The sequence below is a fragment of the Anolis sagrei genome, chromosome 3 (genome assembly GCF_037176765.1).
Source record: "Anolis sagrei isolate rAnoSag1 chromosome 3, rAnoSag1.mat, whole genome shotgun sequence".
NCBI classification, from domain to species: domain Eukaryota; kingdom Metazoa; phylum Chordata; class Lepidosauria; order Squamata; family Dactyloidae; genus Anolis; species Anolis sagrei.
Genome location: NC_090023.1, coordinates 9,557,344 through 9,575,663, shown reverse-complemented (window position 1 = coordinate 9,575,663; position 18,320 = coordinate 9,557,344). Strand labels below are relative to the sequence as shown.

At 45.7% G+C, this 18,320-nt stretch overlaps 1 protein-coding gene across 3 annotated transcripts in view; it reads left to right on the top strand.

Annotated features, from left to right (window-relative positions):
* The window catches only part of LOC132772284 (glycerophosphodiester phosphodiesterase domain-containing protein 5-like), a 71,765-nt gene that overhangs the window by 23,862 nt on the left and 29,583 nt on the right, over positions 1 to 18,320 (top strand). For 2 of the 3 annotated variants that reach the window (XM_067466473.1, XM_067466472.1), the window contains exons 8-12: positions 2,344 to 2,437; positions 7,348 to 7,493; positions 7,574 to 7,656; positions 10,504 to 10,654; positions 11,791 to 12,015. In XM_067466473.1, coding sequence (XP_067322574.1) covers positions 2,344 to 2,437; positions 7,348 to 7,493; positions 7,574 to 7,656; positions 10,504 to 10,654; positions 11,791 to 12,015 — 699 coding nt within the window. The remainder of the gene's footprint in view (positions 1 to 2,343; positions 2,438 to 7,347; positions 7,494 to 7,573; positions 7,657 to 10,503; positions 10,655 to 11,790; positions 12,016 to 18,320) is intronic. The other variant, XM_067466474.1, reaches the window with a different exon arrangement.

Genomic DNA, 18,320 nt, shown 5'->3' with positions numbered 1-18,320 from the left:
AGAGATATATATATATATTGGAATACCTGGAGGGAAGGAGCAGATCTGATATCATTTGGGGGAGGGGGAGTTCCATAGCCGAGGACCCACCACTGAGAAGGCCCTGTCTCTCGTCCACACCCTTGCAAGGGTGGTGGGACCAAGAGCAGGGCCCCTCCCGATGAACTTAGAGTCCTTAAAGGTTCATAGAGGGAGTTACGTTCGGAAAGGTAAACTGGGCCAGAACTGTCTAGGGCTTTATAGGCTAGTGCCAGCACTTTGAATTATGCTTGGTAACAGATTGGCTCTAGTGGAGCGGGCATAACAGAGGGATTGTGTGCTCCCTGTATCCCACTCTTTTGAGCAATCTGGCTGCCGTTCGTTGGACTAGTTGAAGCTTCCAAGCAGTCTTCAGAGGGAACCCCATGTAGAGTGAGTTGCAGTAGTCTAAATGGGATGTTATAAGAGCATGGACTCTCTGGATGGGTCTCGGGGGCACGGTTTTGTCGTGGCTCCGATTCTTCCTGGAGGGTCGATCCCAGATGGTGAAGCTGGGAGATGCCTGCTCGGACCCCTGGCCTTTGACCTGCAGGATCCCGCAAGGCTCTATTCTGTCTCCCATGCTTTTTAACATCTACATGAAACCACTGAGAGAGGTCATCCGGAGTTTTGGACTTAGGTGTCACCTCTATGCAGATGACACACAGCTCTACTACTCATTTCCACCTAATTCCAAGGAGGCCCCTCGAGTGCTGGACGAGTGCCTGGCCGCTGTGGCTATCTGGATGAAGAGGAACAAGCTGAAGATCAATCCCGACAAGACAGAGGTCCTCCTGGTCGATCGTAAACCTGACCGGGGTATAGGGTGGCAACCTGTGTTGGACGGGGTTACAGTCCCCCTGAAGCCACAGATCCGCAGTCTGGGAGTCCTCTTGGATTCATCGCTTACGCTTGAGGCTCAGGCGTTGGTGGTGTCTGGGAGGGCTTTCTCACAATTGAGACTCGTGCGCCAACTGCAACCGTACCTCGCGAAGGCTGATCTGGCCGGGGTGGTCCATGCCTTGGTCACCTCCAGATTGGACTACTGCAATGCGCTCTACGTGGGGCTGCCCTTGAAAACGGCTCGGAAATTCCAACTGGTCCAACAAGCAGCAGCCAGGATGTTAACTGGGGCCCCTTACAGAGAGAGGTCAACCCTCCTGTTCAAGGAGCTCCACTGGCTGCCATTTATTTTCCGAGCCCAATTTAAGGTGCAAGTGCTTACCTACAAAGCCCTGAACGGTTTGGGACCATCCTACCTGCGTGACCGCATCTCCGTCTACGAACTCACGCGTTCACTTCGGTCATCCGGAGAGGCCCTGCTCGTGATCCCGCCTGCGTCACAAGCGCGCTTGGTGGGGACTCGAGACAGGGCCTTTTCTGTGGTGGCCACCCTCCCCAAAGATCTTAGACAGGCCCCTATATTGGCAGTCTTCAGAAAGAACTTGAAGACCTGGCTGTTCCGATGTGCCTTCCCAGACTAGGAAATCTCCAATACCAAGTCCCAGAAGCACTTTATTAGAACTAAGATTGCTGCACATCGATCGCACTCTGCACTTGCCCTATAAGCCTTATATACCACCTGTCACATCAGCACTTTTAATCCTGTACCCATTACTCTGGCCCGGCCCAGTTCTATTGTGTCTTAGTGTATTGTTTATTGCTTGTTGTTTATATTGCTTTAATTGTTTTTAATTTGCCTTAGGTTTTGTATTGTTATATTGTGTGTTGAGGCCTCGGCCTTTGTAAGCCGCATCGAGTCCTTCGGGAGATGCTAGCGGGGTACAAATAAAGTTTAATAATAATAATAATAATAATACTGTGGCCAAGTCTGACTTCCCAAGGTACGGGTGCAGCTGACGCACAAGTTTGTGCTAAAGCTCTCCTAGCCACCGCCGAAACCTGGGGTTCCAGGCTCAGCAATGAGTCCAGCTGCAAACCTGCGTCTTTAGGGGGAGTGTAACCCTATATCCTGTTTGGCCTTGCGACTGACCAGGAGTACTTCTGTCTTGTCTGGATTCAATTTCAAATGGCTTGGAATAAACGTAAACCAGGCACCACAGTGGGAGAGTCATCGCATTGTATTGCTTTTTACTCTTAGCTGCTTTGAGTTTCTCTTTTTAAAGAGAGATAAAGCAGGATACAAATCATCATCATCATCGTCCTCTCCTGGCTTCCTATGTGCCTGCTTGCGACCCACAAATCTTTAAGCACAGTCGCGTTCCCTTTTGTTCTTCCCATTCGTGGGCAACTTGTTAGCTCTTAATGCAACTTTGTTCCAAAGCAGAGCAAAAATGATGACTTTTTGTTTAATCTTCTCCATAGATCTCCGCTCCTTTTTTCCACTTTTTTTCCATCCTCGTCATGATCTTCCTGGCTTGGCCGGTGGGAAAGCATTTCTTTCAGGTGGAAAACAAAGGTACAGTCAGTCACTCCAGTTGGTAAGCTTGTGGCTCCCTCTTGCAAGGGATCGCCTTCAGTATTTCTCCCATAAGTGCTTTCTCATCCATTCTTCCATAATCAAAAGTTTAGAGACAATTCTGGGGGAAAGCTAAATCCAGAGGCGGCCCTAGGTAATTTTCAACAGTAAGCAAACAGTATTTTGCCCCCCCCCCCCCAACCAATCATTGATATATATTTTCTGTTTGTCGTGGGAGTTCTGTGTGCCATATTTGGTTCAATTCCATCATTGGTGGAGTTCAGAATGCTCTTTGATTGTAGGTGAACTATACATCTCAGTAACTACACTTGCTGCACTTGCTCCCTTGCCTGGCCCGCTTTGGGTCCGGAGACGTGCCTGAAGACCCCGGCATGTGCACCAAAAGTCACCTCTTCTCCTGACTTTCTCCTCAGCCATTGGGACCAAGAGAGAGAGAGAGAGACAGACAGACAGAGGTGGAGATGCCCACCTTTCCTGAAGGTTGGCGCAAAAACAAAGGAAGGAGCGGAGGTGGGAGATACCTCCAGCCGGAGGGGCTCTCTCTCTCTTGGTCCCAATGGCTGAAGAGAAAGTCAGGAGAAGAGGTGACTTTTGGTGCACATGCCGGGGTCTTCAGGCACGTCTCCGGACCCAAAGCGGGCCAGGCAAGGGAGCAAGTGCAGCAAGTGTAGTTACTGAGATGTATAGTTCACCTACAATCAAAGAGCATTCAGACATGCCTCCAGACCCGAAAAGGGCCAGGCGTGGTGGCTCCGCCCCTTGGCCCACCTGCAGATTGGGGAGAGGAGGCAAGTGAAGCGCCGGGGGATCGGGAAAGGGAGCTGGTCATGGGGAAGGGATCGACCGCGGAGAACGATTGAGCACCGGCTCTGCTTGCGCACCCGGTGACCGGGTGGAGCAGGAACGAGAGGGGCTAGGCGAGGGCCCAGCCCCTTTGGGAAGAGGATCGCCAGGCAGCGAGGCAAGAAATCCGAGGCTCCCCCCAGACTGCTAGGGCTGTTGTGAGCTGAGGGGCACTCTTCAAGTGGCGGTCGAGGGGCATTTACAGAGGCGCCTCTGTGCCCCTGACAAAAAAAAGTGTTCTGCGACCGCTTACTTCGCATAATGGACAAGCCGCCCCTGTTTAAAATGGCGAAATATTTAATCATGGAGCAGAACAAACATCTGACTTGGGGAATTTTCCCAGGTACAGTCCCTAATATCCCCCTCTAGAGTATATCTCTGGAGCTGCAGAAAATAAGCTTCCTCTGTCATCTACAAGGAGTGTTCATTAAAGATTTCCCCTGGCCCACTTCTATTTATCACAGGATGCTGAAACTGCACATGTGGTATGATTTAAGTCTCTATAGGTTACGCGCCAATTTACAACTCAGAACTGATAACGGCCTTGATTTTACGAGTGCTGAAGTGGTGTGAGGTTTGATAATGGACCCAGTGGAATCCAAGTAGAATCCAAGGAGATGTTCAATGAGACGAAAAGAGGTTCATCTTATATCAGGCATGGGCAAACTTTGGCCCTCCAGGTGTTTTGGACTTCAACTCCCACAATTCCTAACAGCCTACCGGCTGTTAGGAATTATGGGAGTTGAAGTCCAAAACACCTGGAGGGCCAAAGTTTGCCCATGCCTGTTTTAGATGGTCATAGGTCAGAAACAACTTAAAGGAACACAACAGCAACATTTGGAAGATGCCTGTAGTTGAGATCTACTGTCCTAGAGAATTCTAGTCCATTTCAAGACTAGACTACCCAGTCTTTTTTTACATTCTGTTTTCATTTTAATATATTTATTCATATTGTATTTCAATCGTTGCATTATGTGTTTTAATATACAGAGAAAGCTTGACTTACGGGTGACCCAATGTGGTGAATCTTACCTGGTAGGCCAGAAAGGGAGCCTGGGTAACAGTAAGGCAGGCTTTCATTTTAGGAGGGAATGCCAGGGAGGCTGCCATCTTGAGTGAGGATGGTTGGAAGAGGGGAGGAGTTTAGAGACTCCTTACTTTACTTACTTACTTACTTAGGCGATCCCTCGTTGGACGAGTAAGATGGTCTTCCTTGATGACTATTTTTGTGGGTTTGTAGGTGGCTGTGGAGCCCTATTCTTGACCCGCATCTTCTTCCACAGTGAGGGCATTGGTTTCCAGGTGGAAGGTGGTCCCGGTCGGGGTTGGCTTGACGCGCCTTCCTCCTGGCACGTTTCTCTCTTTCACCCTCCACTCATGCCTCCTCGAATTCTGCAGCACTGCTGGTCACAGCTGACCTCCAGCTGGAGCGGTCAAGGGCCAGGGCTTCCCAGTTCTCAGTGTCTATGCCAGAGTTTTTAAGGTTGGCTTTGAGGCCATCTTTAAATCTCTTTTCCTGTCCTCCAACATTCTGTTTTCCGTTCTTAAGTTCAGAGTAGAGCAACTGCTTTGGGAGACAGTGGTCAGGCATCTGGACAACGTGGCCGGTCCAGCGGAGTTGATGGCAGAGGACCATCGCTTCAATGCTGGTGGTCTTTGCTTCTTCCAGCATGCTGACGTTGTCCGCTTGTCTTCCTAAGATATTTGCAGGATTTTCCGGAGGCAGTGCTGTTGGAATCGTTCCAGGAGTTGCATGTGACGTCTGTAGACAGTCCACGTTTCGCAGACATAGAGCAGGGTTAGGAGGACAATAGCTTTATAGACAAGCACCTTGGTATCCCTACGGATGTCCCGGTCCTCAAACACTCTCTGTTTCATTCGGGAAAATGCTGCACTTGCAGAGCTCAGGCGGTGTTGTATTTCGGTGTCGATGTTGACTTTGGTGGAGAAGTGGCTGCCAAGGTAGCAGACTTCTAGGATTGGCAAGGGCAGTTGGGAGGAGCCAAGTCTGAGGGGTGAAAAGAAGGTAGCTTCAGTGAGAGTTGAGAGCTGGGAGCTGGGATGTGAAGGTGTAAAGTTTGAAACTGGGTTTGAGGGAGAGAGCTAGGAGAGAGAGTGTCTGTGTTAGACAGTGCTGTGAGCTGACAGGAAAAAGGTCAGACAGCAGTCTGATCTCTTGTGAGAGTTAGCACAAGAGATTGGCTCTCCAGCCTGGGTTAGTTAACAGGAAGAACCCTAGGGTAAAGTTCGTTAATAACCCAGGGGCTACCTAGATAGGCTAGTCAGAGTCATCACTATTCTCTGAAATAGAGCGAGGGTTTTGTTACCAACAGTTAGTTCTGTTTGGTTAGCTCTGTCTAGAACAAAGTGAAGAGAACTGTTCAAGCAACCAATCAAGTTGAAGTACTTTTGTAACAAGTCATGCTTTTTGTACCTCTCAGGAGTGGTTAGTTGTCTGTTTTAAAAATAAATCTTATTCTATTTGAGTTTCAACCAAGTCTCTACTGTATATCACTCCATCGTCAAGTCTTTGTGATAGTTCCAGCAATTTTAACACCCTGTTGCTACAGAAAAGCCTCTCAACAAACAGTTGTTTGGGAGCCAGGGATAAGAGCAGTGTTGGCAGGAGTGGGAAAAGTTCACCTCAATTTTTTAAAAAAATCCTAAAACACCTTAGGTTGGTGGCAGCTTTAATGCAAGAGAAAGTTTAAAGACAAGCAGTGTTCACTTCACCATAGCACATATCCATCATCGTCTCGCTATCACATTGAAGGCACAGGGGTGGGATTTTTCTTTTTTTTTTTTTAAGGAAAGGAAAACCTCAGGGAAGATCCATCCTAATAATAAGTCTCCAGCCTTGCATCTTTTGTTATACCCAACTTACGAGTTTTTCAAATTACAAGCTGTCTCTTGGCTCGGTTTTTTTGTTCGAGTTATCTGTTATTTATAAAGTCCATTTTCTTATTTCAAAACATGTAGCAAAAGTGGTGTGAGTTTCAAGGGGTGAAATGAAAAAATAGCATTTCAATGGGAAACTGCTTTGAGATAAGAGTGATTTGAGTTAAGAGCTCAGTAAGCTTGTAAGTCAAGGTATCACTGTATATGTATTTTGTAGCAGTGTGTTTTAATGTATGTGTTTTATGGTATGTATGTATTTTATGGTTATCTATATATATAAAAAGAGAAAGGGCGTCCAACGGGACAGCAAAACTCAAAAAAACCCCGACGAAAATTTACCAGATTTACCCACAATTATTTTATTATTTGCTTTATTTCTATACCACATTTTTCAGCCCTTAACAGGCGACTCAATGCAACCCACAAGGTATGCACAAACTGATTCAAAATCCTAAACATTTCGAGAGAAGGAGAGAAGGAAAGAAAAAAAGCAGGGAACAGAAGGAAGGAAGGAGAGAAGGAGGAGGAGAAGGAGGGAGAGAAAGAGGGAAGGAGAGAAGGAAGGAAAGAAAAGGGTAGAGAAGGAAGGAAGGAGAGAAGGAGGGAAAGAAGGAGGGAAGGAGATAAAGAAGGAAAGAAAGAAGAGTAGAGAAGGAAGGAAGGAGAGGAGGGAGAGAATGAAATAAAAAAGCGAAAGAGGGGAGGAAGGAGAGAAGGAACGAAAGAGAGAAAGAGGGAGGGAGGAAGGAAAGAGACAAGGAAGGGTGGAACCAAAGAGCGAAAGAGGTGAGAAAAGAAACATGTAGAGAAGGAAGAAAAAAGAAGGGAAAGAAAAAGAAAGAAAAAGAGGGAAGGAATGAAAGAGGGAGGGAAGGAAAGATAGGAAAAAAGGAGAGAAAGATGGAAGGAGGGAAAGTTGGCCACAGCAACGTGTGGCGGGTACAGCTAGTATATTATAATTGCATTGTATCCCACCTCGGGCCAAGAGGAGAGGCAGGTAACTTGTTTTTGTTGTTGTTGTTTCCCCCAAACAAGCACAAATTAAGTACAAGGAAGCTCCCATTTTTATAACGTGTCAGTCCAGCACTTTCCTTACTCTTGGAGTGGCAAATGGACTCAAGCACCTGATTCCTCTTCTTTTCATTCAGTCTTGCAGGGGTTTATCCTTACTCCATACCTGGCCGTCCTCCTCTTCCTCTTCTTCATACCTTTGGGGATGCACTCGCCCTGCATCCGTGAGGAGGGAACATTGGGTCCCAAGCCAAAATTCATTGCCCACAGAGGAACTCCACAGGTGAGTGAGGAAGAAAGCGGAGCCGTCAGACTCGTGTCATTCTGTAAAGCACATGATAACACGCCTCTCTTCTGTAACAGATGGCACCCGAGAATACAGAAATGTCATTTCGTAAAAGCCTAGAGTTTGGCGTTGTTGGTTTGGAGACAGATGTCAGAATTAGGTAAGGGCAAGCCATTTGCTACGTTGTAGAAAGTTCTTGCAATTATAGTTTTCAGAAAGGAACGAAGAGCAGATGATCTGCCTCTTTAGTTAGTTTTTTTTAGGACATTGCTCTGAAGTTGTCTGCTCGGTTGCTTTCAAGCTTTGACTTCAATCTATATATATAAAAATGCTCTGTGCATAATGAGTACCTTAAAAACAAAAGAACCAATGAACGAAATCACACCAAATTTGGCAACAAAATGTCTCACTACACAAGGAGTGACCATCACTCAAAAAAAATTTATGGTTTTGTCATTTGGGAGTTGTAGTTGTTGGGATGTATAGTTCACCTACAATCAAAGTGCATTCTGAACCCCGCCAACAATGGAATTGAACCAAACATGACATACAGGACTCCCATGACCAACAGAAAACACTAGAAGGGTTTGGTGGGCATTGACCTTGGATTTTGGAGTTGTAGTTCACCTACATCTAGTGGACTCAAACAATGATGGATCTGGACCAAACTTGGCACGAATATTCCATATGCCCAAATATGAACACAGATGGAGTTTGGGAGAAATAGACCTTGACATTTGGGAGTTGTAGTTACTGGGATTTATAGTTCACCTACAATCAAAGATCATTCTGAATCCCACGAACGAGAGAATTGGGGAAAACTTCCCACACCGAACCCCCAAGAAAACCATCCAGTCCAACTCTCTTCAGCAGGGCAATAAAACGTAATCAAAGCCCTCCTGACAAAGAGCCATCCAGCCATATATATAGATAGATAGATATGATTCACACCCAGGGAGATATAGTATCATAGATCTGAAAGGGACCCCTAAAGAAGGACAATTATGTGTTGCATGTTCCAGAGTAGTAATGAGAACACTGACAAAGAAACAGCAAGAAATACTGTTTACCAACAAGCATAAAGAAATTACATATATCAGAAACCAACACTTTCTCATGACTTTATTTTTCACCTTACTGGGCCACAGCAACGCGTGGCAGGGGACAGCTAGTTTATTATATATTTATTGGTTTACTAGTGTATATACCTGGTATTGCCCACGTATACATTTTCTTTGTGGCTCATTCTTTCTCCATTTCCCTTATACACCTTATCCACTCCTTCTTTCCTTCTTCCCCTGCTTTTCCTCAAACAACTTCCTCTTCTTTCATTCTTACATGTCATCATCCCTTTCTCCTTTTCCTTTCCTCCCTTTCTTCTTTCTCTTTCTCCTCTCCTCTCCAACCTTTTCCACTTTCCTTTCTCTTCCTTCCCACCTTTTTCTCCCTCCCTCCCTCCCTTCTATCCCTTCCTTCCTTCCTTCCTTCCTTCCTTCCTTCCTTCCTTCCTTCCTTCCTTCCTTCCTTCCTTCCTTCCTTCCTTCCTTCCTTCCTTCCTTCTTCCCTTGCTTTTTCTCATACAAGTTCCTCCCTCTTCTTTCTTACCTTTCTTTTCCTTCTTTTCTTTTCCCTCGTTTTTCTTTCTTTCCTCTCTTTTGTCTTCTGTTTCTCTTTTCCCCCCCTTTCTTTCCTCTCTTCTCCCCTTTCTTCTTTCTCTTTCTCCCCTGCAACCTTTTCTACTTTCCTTTCTCTTCTTTTCCACCTTTTTCTTCCTCCATCCTTCCCTTCCTTCCTTCTTTCACTCATACAACTTCCTGCGTCTTCTTTCTTTCTTACCTTTCTCTTCTTCCTTTTCTTTTCCCTTCTTTTTCTTTCTTTCTTCATTTTTGTCTTCCCTTTCTCTTTTTTCCTTTCTTACCTCCCTTCTTCCCTTTCTCTTCCCTCCCCTGAAATCTTTTCTGCTTTACTTTCTCTTCCCACCTTTTTCTCCCTTCCTCCTTCCCTCCCTTCTATTCCTTCCTTCCTCACTTCCTTCCTTCTTCCTTGCTTTCCCTCATACACCTTCCTTCTTCTGCCTTCTTTCATACCTTTCTTCTCCTTCTTTTCTTTTCCCTCCTTTTTCTTTCTTTCCTCTCTTTCATCTTCCCTTTCTCCCTTTTCCTTTCTTTCCTCCCTTCTTCCCTTTCTTCTTTCTATCCCTTTCTCCCCTCCACTCAAACCTTTTCTACTTTCCTTTCTCTTCCTTCCCACCTTTTCCTCCCTCCATCCTTCCCTCCCTTCTATCGCTTCCTTCTTTCCCTCATACAACTTCCTCCCTCTTCTTTTTTATTACCTTTCTCTTCCTTCTTTTCTTTTCCCTCTTTTGTCTTCCTTTTCTCCCTTTTTCTTTCTTTCTTCCTTTCTTCTCTTTCTCTATCTCCCATCCCCGAAACGTTTTCTACTTTCTTTTCTCTTCCTTCCAACCCTTTTCTCCCTCCATCCTTCCCTCCCTACTATCCCTCCCTCCCTCCCTTCCTCCCTTCCTTTCCCCCTCATACCACCTCCTCCCTCTTCTTTCTTTCTTATCTTTCTCTTCCTCCTTTTCTTTCCCCCCTTTTTCTTTCTTTCCTCTCTTTTGTCTTCCATTTCTCTTTTTTCTTTTCCTCCTCCCTTCTTCCCTTTCTTCTTTCTCTTTCTCCTCTCCCCTCCCCTGAAACCTTTTCTACTTTCCTTTCTCTTCCTTCCCACCTTTTTCTCCTTCCCTCGCTTCCTCGCTTCCTCCCTCCCTTCCTTGTATTCCTTCTTTCTTTCCATATGAAGTGGAATTTCAAAAAGCCATACTGGTTAATTGAGGATTCAACTTCATTGAAAGCAATGCATTTCTGGGTTGTTGAAGTGGTCTGTTGTTCATACATGTTGTGCTTGTTATTTGTCATCTGTGTACAACTGTTAAGACTTGAGCTACCTTGACATTGGCCTGCCCCCAATTCCACGCTGAGCATGAGAAGTTCCTTTTCTGTTTGGACAGCTACGACGGTGTCCCGTTCCTTATGCACGATAGGACTTTAAAAAGGACAACCAATATTGACGCCATGTATCCCGATATGGCGGACGTGGATGCTTCCATGTTGACTTGGTCAAAGCTGCAGGAGCTCAATGCAGGGGACTGGTTCTTTGAGGTACATTTTTGGTTCTCAATTTTTTTCATTCCGATCCCATCGTTTCCCCAAGCTGCTTTTGGACTCCCTACCAACGGAACTGATTTTCCTCGGGGCGGCTTACATGAGGCCAAGCCCAAACAACAAACAACAACAAAGTTAAACCAAGAACACAAACAACAGGCAATAACACAAATTTACCACATAATCTCACAGTTATAACAGATTAAAACCATCAGACAGTACACTAGCAGCAATACACATTTTGTGGTCAGTGTTCACCTATCCAATCCAAGATGTTGTATTTCGGTGTCGATGTTGACTTTGGTGGAGAGGTGGCTGCCAAGGTAGCGGAAATGGCCAACATTTTCTAATGTTACACCATTAAGCTGTATCTCTGGCATTGGAAAGGGATTGGCTGGTGACTGCCGAAAGAGCTCTTTCGTTTTCTCGATGTTCAATGAGAGGCCGAGCTTCTCGTATGCTTCTGCGAAGGTGTTTAGAGTGGCTTGTAGGTCTTGTTCTGAATGCACACAGACTACGTTGTCATCAGCATATTGAGATCCAACATATATTCAATAAGAAAAGGAAAGCCTTTCAAGTAGATAGAAATTTGGTTGATAGAAATGGCAAAGCATTTATAATTTTAGAATAAAATACTGTTTGATGAACATGTGGTATATTGATAGTATCTGGGTATGACTGTGAAGGTCGTGATGCAGTACCTAAGGGGGGGGGGTGTTAATGGCTGGGTCATAACCATGTGAGGGTTATTGCAAAGGGGTTGCATCAGCCAGTGTCCCTTACTGATGACCTATCAGCAGATGTCTACATAAAGGAGGATGGAAGAATCCATCTTTCTCTCTCCTATGTGACTCAGTGTGAGTCTGCCTAGGTTGTATGTGACTATCTGATGAGTCTGATTGTTTGCAAGTACAATGCATGGAAAGTGGATTTGCGTATCCTGTTTGTATATTTGTATATATTGCAATGGAGAAGATTAATGCCTCCAGATATTTTGGGTGAAAACCTGAATCTGTGAGTTTACTAAAACAGTGTGTAGACAAGATCAGATGCTGGCAGTTGGGTTCTGCTTTTGATTTTTGAAAAACAGTTGACCCTGACTGATTTGTTCCTCTCTTTCTATTTCTTTATAGAGAAGGCCATTTTTATACATGCCCACACTCTCTCCTGAGGAGGAAAAATTGGTGAGGAACCAGAAAATTTTCAAGTTCACCGATTTCCTGAATCTTGCTGACCAGGAGAACAAACGTGTCATATTTGATCTTTACCGACCTCCAAGATCTCACCCGTACTCGGCTAATTATATTAATGTCACCTTACAAGCAATTCTACATGATTCACAGATTAGACACAATTTGGTATGAGGGATTCCTTTCCTCCAACTCTTTCGTTCAGGTGGCAGGTGCGGGCAAAATCCGGATCCGCCATGTATCACCGCTTGTTTTATGAAAAGTTAACGGGGTTCTTATCACAGGGGGCTTAAACCGATTGGTTCTTGGCTTGGTCATTCAAGTGTTTGTGGCTGTGAGATACAGTGTTCCCTCGTTTATTGCAGGTATTACGTTCCAGGACCACCCGCAATAAGTGAAAATCCGCAAAGTAGGGACATTATATATATACACAGTATTTACAATCCTATTTACTGTAAATTGTAATTTTTTATGATTTATAATATTCTTTTAGTATTAGAATTAATATTTTAAATATATTTTTATACATTTTGTGGTTTTAAAATCAAAAACACAGTGATAATATGATAGCTGGGTCTGGAAGCTCCGGGCATTATACACATTCCACAACGGCGGTTGTGAATAAGGAAAGGGGAGAGCAGTTATGGTGGGAAGGGGGAGATATGGGAAAGGGAGAAGCAACAAACCAATTCAGCTAATTCGTGAAAAAAACCCTGAGAAAATTCCAAAATGTTCTCCCGGCATGGTAAACTTGTGTACCAAGGTAGACGGCCCTCCTAGATTAAAGGTGGTGCTGTTGAATGCCAGGTCTGTCAATGGAAAAACGTCAACTATTCGGGATTTAATCCTCGATGAAAAGGCAGACCTGGCGTGCATTACGGAAACCTGGCTAGATGAGGCTGGAGGGGTCAACCTTACCCAGCTTTGCCTGCCAGGTTACTCTGTACAGCACCAGCCGAGATCAGGGGGGCGGGGAGGCAGAGTTGCAATAGTCTATATAGATTCCACCTCCTTGGTCAGGTGCCCTACCCTACAGTCAACCTTGTTTGAATGTGTCCACCTGAGGCTAGGAGACCGGGACAGGATACGGATTCTGTTGGTGTACCGACCACCCCACTGCACCACAGATGCCTTACCTGAGCTAGCAGGGTTGGTCTCGGGTCTGACATTGGAGTCCCAGCGGCTCATAGTGCTGGGGGACTTCAATGTCCATGCAGAGACCACCCTTTCAGGAGCGGCTCAGGACTTCATGGCTACCATGGCAAACATGGGGCTATCCCAACGAGTATCTGGCCCTACCCACTGTGCTGGACACACACTTGACCTGGTTTTCTGTCAGGGTTGGGAAGATAGTGGCGGTGTGGAGGAGCTGTCCATCGCTCCATTGCCATGGACCGACCACCACCTGATCAGATTTAGACTTTCTGCAACTCCTAACCTTCGCAGGGGTGGTGGACCCATTAGGATGGTCCGCCCCAGGAGGCTTATGGATCCGGATGGATTCCTGACGGCTCTTGGGGATTTTCCCGCTACCTTAGTAGGTGATTCTGTCGATGCTCTGGTCGCCCATTGGAATAGTAAGCTGACTAGGGCAATAGACATGATCGCTCCGGAGCGCCCGCTCCTAAGCAACCGAGCTAAACCATGTCCTTGGTTCACCGAGGAGTTGGCGGCGAGGAAGCGAATGAAGAGGTGGCTAGAGTGCGTGTGGTGGAAAGAGCCTAGCGAGTCAAACCGAACACACCTATGCAAGGGCATATGGCGCGGCAATAGAGGCTGCTCAAAATTCCTTCTATTCAGCCAATATTGCGTCCGCAAAGAACCGTCCAGCTGAGCTGTTTCGAGTAGTCAGAGGGTTGTTGAAGCCCACCATTCAGGATGGGTCCCCTGACGACTTGGTAGCCCTCTGTGAAGCGATTGCTTAGTACTTTGCGGACAAAGTTGCTTTGATCCGTGCAGGCTTTGACACCATATTAACGGCAGTCTCTGAGGATGTAACACGAGCACCTGCTTGTCCAATTTTGATGGATTTGTTTCAATCTGTTCAACTCGAGGATGTTGACAGGATTCTTGGGGAGGCGAGGCCAACCACATGCATCCTAGACCCCTGCCCATCCTGGCTGGTAAAGGAAGCCAGAGGGGGTTTGGCAGAGCGGGTAAAGGTGGTGGTTAATCCCTCCCTTCGGGAAGGCATCATTCCAGCCAGCTTAAAACAAACTGTTATAAAACCACTGTTGAAAAAGCCATCACTGGACCCCACTCAATTCGTCAACTATCGGCCAGTTTCCAATCTCCCCTATTTGGGCAACATCCTGGAACGTGTGGTGGCCTCGCAACTCCAGGAGTTCCTGGTAGACACGGATTAACTAGATCCTGCGCAGTCTGGTTTTAGGCTGGGGCATGGTACCGAGACAGCCTTGGTCGCTTTAGTGGATGATCTTCACCGGGAACTGGACAGGGGGAGTGTGTCCCTGATGGTTCTGCTGGACCTCTCTTCGGCCTTCAATACCGTCGATCACGGTATCCTTCTGGGACGTCTCACGGGAATGGGCCTTGGGGGTACTGCATTGCAGTGGCTCCAGTCCTTTCTCGAGGGGCGCTCCCAGAAGGTGTTATTAGGGGACGCCTGCTCAACTCCACGGCCGTTGTACTGTGGGGTCCCGCAGGGTTCTGTACTGTCCCCTATGTTGTTCAACATATACATGAAGCCATTGGGAGAGATCATCCAGAGTTTCGGGGTGCGGTGTCACCTGTACGCAGATGATGTCCAACTCTGTCACTCCTTTCCACCTGCTACTAAAGAGGCTGTTCAGGTCCTGAACCGGTGCTTGGCTGCTGTAATGGACTGGATGAGGGACAACAGATTGAAACTAAATCCAGACAAGACAGAGATACTCCTGGTCAGTCGAAAGGTCGAACAGGGCATAGGGTTACAGCCTGTGCTTGACGGGGTTGCACTCCCCCTGAAGACGCAGGTTCGCAGCTTGGGAGTGATCCTGGACTCATCACTGAGCCTGGAACCCCAGGTCTCGGCGGTGGTCAGGGGAGCTTTTGCACAATTAAAACTTGTGCGCCAGCTACGCCCGTACCTTGGGAAGTCGGACTTGGCCACGGTAGTCCACGCTCTGGTTACATCCCGTTTAGACTACTGCAACGCTCTCTACGTGGGGTTGCCTCTGAAGACTGCCCGGAAGCTTCAATCAGTCCAACGTGCGGCAGCCAGATTGCTAACAGGGGCAGGGTACAGAGACCATATGACCCCTCTGTTACGCCAGCTCCACTGGCTGCCGATTAGCTTCCGTGCACAATTCAAAGTGCTGGTTCTGTCCTATAAATCCCTAAACGACTCTGGCCCAGTTTACCGAACGGATTCTCCCCTATGAACCATCAAGGCTATTAAGATCTTCCGGGGGTGGGGGGGGGCTGCTCTCGGTCCCACCACCCTCGCAATCACAGTTGGTGGGGACAAGGGACAGGGCCTTCTCGGTGGTGGCTCCCCGGCTTTGGAACTCCCTCCCACTAGAGATCAGATCTGCTCCCTCCTTCCTGACGTTCAGGAAATTACTAAAGACCTGGCTCTGGAATGTGGCATTTGAGAACTGAACCTAGAACCTCCCCCTGTGATGAACTATGATGAACTGTGACTATGAATATGACTATGACCATGACTGGATTGACGATTTGGCTTAGGTAATTGTAATGATGATGTTTTTATTGTACTGTGTTGTACTATTTTAATATGTAATGACTTTGTACTTGTTGTTCTTTATATGATTGTATTTTATATATGCTGTAAACCGACCTGAGTCTCTCGTCGAGGTGAGAAGGCCGGTCTAGAAAACTTCTAAATAAATAAATAAATAAATAAATAAGGGTTAGGCTTAGGGTCAGGGTAAGGATTAGGGTAAGGGTTTCACCATTAAAGAACTCTTTAATATCCTTCTATAATATCTGTGTTCCATTCTGCGTTGCGCAAACAGCGCTCCCAAAGGAGCGAAGTGGAAACAGCGTAACTGTTGCACTCTAGGTCAGGAAAAAGCCCCCTGACTTTAAAACACACCACAAGAAGAGTGAAGAAACAAATCTTCTTTTATTGAAGTTTAGTAAATAGCCAGATGAAATAAATGCTTGTAAGAAAATAAGAAAGTTCCAAAAAGTAATAAGTCCATAAAAGGTAGTAACGCAAAGCAATGTCCACACCAGATATAAAAGCAACCCAAAACAGCATTTATCCAGACAGGAATCAACAAGACGCAAAGACAGTCCAAAAGGCTGAAAAAACTCCACAGGAACAAGACTCCTTGAACAGGATTTCCATGGCACATGAACTTGATTTCCAAACGATGCCTGATCTTACAGGTTTCCCCTAGAGGCAAACCTTATATCCCAAAACTCAGAAATTGATTTTACTTTCCCCACATTTACCCCTTATCAGACAAAGCCTTTCAGAGTGACGTAAACATTGAGTTTGCTGTCGATCCTGGCTAATCTCCAGCCGCCTATTCTTCAGCTCCCTATCTGGCTCTGGCTGCTCATTAAAAATCTCAGGTGTCAGATTGTTTTCCAAACCCAAATCTTGAGAGCTCACAGAGAGAGGGAGTGAACCATCATTGTTAGGCCCAGCAGGAATATTCTCATGAGAAACTGTCCTTTGCACTGGGGCCTCTCTGTCATTGTCTGCCTGAAAATCATTGACCAAACCATCTCCATCTTGTACCTCAGCCGCAGCACCATCATTCCTCTCATCATTTCCCTCATCATTTCCCACATCAGGATCCTGAAACACAAACACTGGCTGATTCCCAACAGTAACGCTCAGAGCTTCCGGACCCAGCTTTCATACTATTACCAAGGACGGCCACTACCACAAAGGCCCTTGCTCTGTAAATCGGGCAAGGCATTTCTGATTTTAAAACCACAAAACGTATAAAAATAAAAATATTAATTCTAAACCCTAACCGCAAAACAGCGAGTCTGCGGAAAGCGAATTGCGAAACAGCGAGGAAACACTGTATATTATTTTGGGCAGATATGAATTAACTTTAAAAATTGATTCACTGTAGAGCTTGGATCTCAATTCCCAGAATCACCTGTCTTAGGCATGTCAGGTAGGGGATTCTGGGAGTTGTAGTCCAGCAAAGTTACTTTCCTAAGCTCTGCTCCATTCATCCAAAGGGACATTTGAGGAATGTGTTACAAAATGCTTTTATATTACTACAAATATTGCAATGCATTTGTCGGTTTCAAACATAAATGGAAAATATACTGTAAGTTTTTTTTTAAAATGTGCAAAAGTGGCTGTAATCTGGTATAAGAATTACAATCTTGTAACTGTTAGGGATTCATGATTCGAATTATGAATGATTTGGGGTGCATCTACATTGTAGAATTAATTATGATTTATTTATTTACTTATTTATTTACTTCATTTATATACCGTAAATATAAATGCCGTAAATAAATAAATAAATAAATACCGCTTTTCTCAGCCCTTAGGCGACTCAAAGCGGTTAATGATTTATTTATCATGTCAGAACCAAATTGAGGGTACAATTATAGTGTATTTATAAGTACACAAACAAAGTTAAAGAGCCGGCATTGTCCGTAGACAGATGCCTCTAAGGTCATGTGACTGGCAAGACTGCATGGAGCGCAGTTAGCTTCTCACCAGAGCAGTACCTATAGATCTCCAGACATTTGCATGTTTTCAAACTGCTAGGTTGGCAGAAGCTAGGGCTAACAGCAGGAGCTCACCTTGCTCCCCGGATTTGAACCTCCAAGCTTTCAGTCAGCAAGTTCAGCAGTTTAGCCTGCTGCACCTACATCCAGAGAGTACTGTGGATTCAAACAATGGTGGATCTGGACCAAACTTGGCTCGGATACTCAATGTGCCCAAATGTGAACACTGGTGGAGTTTGGGGAAAATAGACATTGACATTTGGAAGTTGTAGTTGCTGGGATTTGTGGTTCACCTACAATCAAAGAGCATTCTGAGCCCCACCAATGATGGAACTGAACCAATCTTGGCACATAGAATTCCCATAACCAAGAGAAAATACTGAAAGGGTTTGGTGGGCATTGACCTTGAGTTTTGGATCTGCGCCAAACTTGGTACATTACCAAGATGGAGTTGTAGTTCACCAACACCAAAAAGGAAGAGAAGTACCGGCAGAGAGATCTTCAGCTTTCTCTGCCAAAGGAGTTCTTTAGACCATCAGAAAAATGTGTTTCCTGATGGTCTTTGGCGACCCCACTGAAATCCCCCTCACAATCCCCCCAGGGATCCTGATCCCCAGGTTGAGAAACACTGGTTTAAATAAAGTTCTGGGCATATGCCGGTTTAACTTATATAGATTTTATTAGGTTCTTGTGGGTTTTTTCGGTCTATAGAGCCATGTTCTAGAGGCATTTCTCCTGACGTTTCGCCTGCATCTATGGCAAGCATCCTCAGAGGTAGTGAGGTCTTTTGGAAT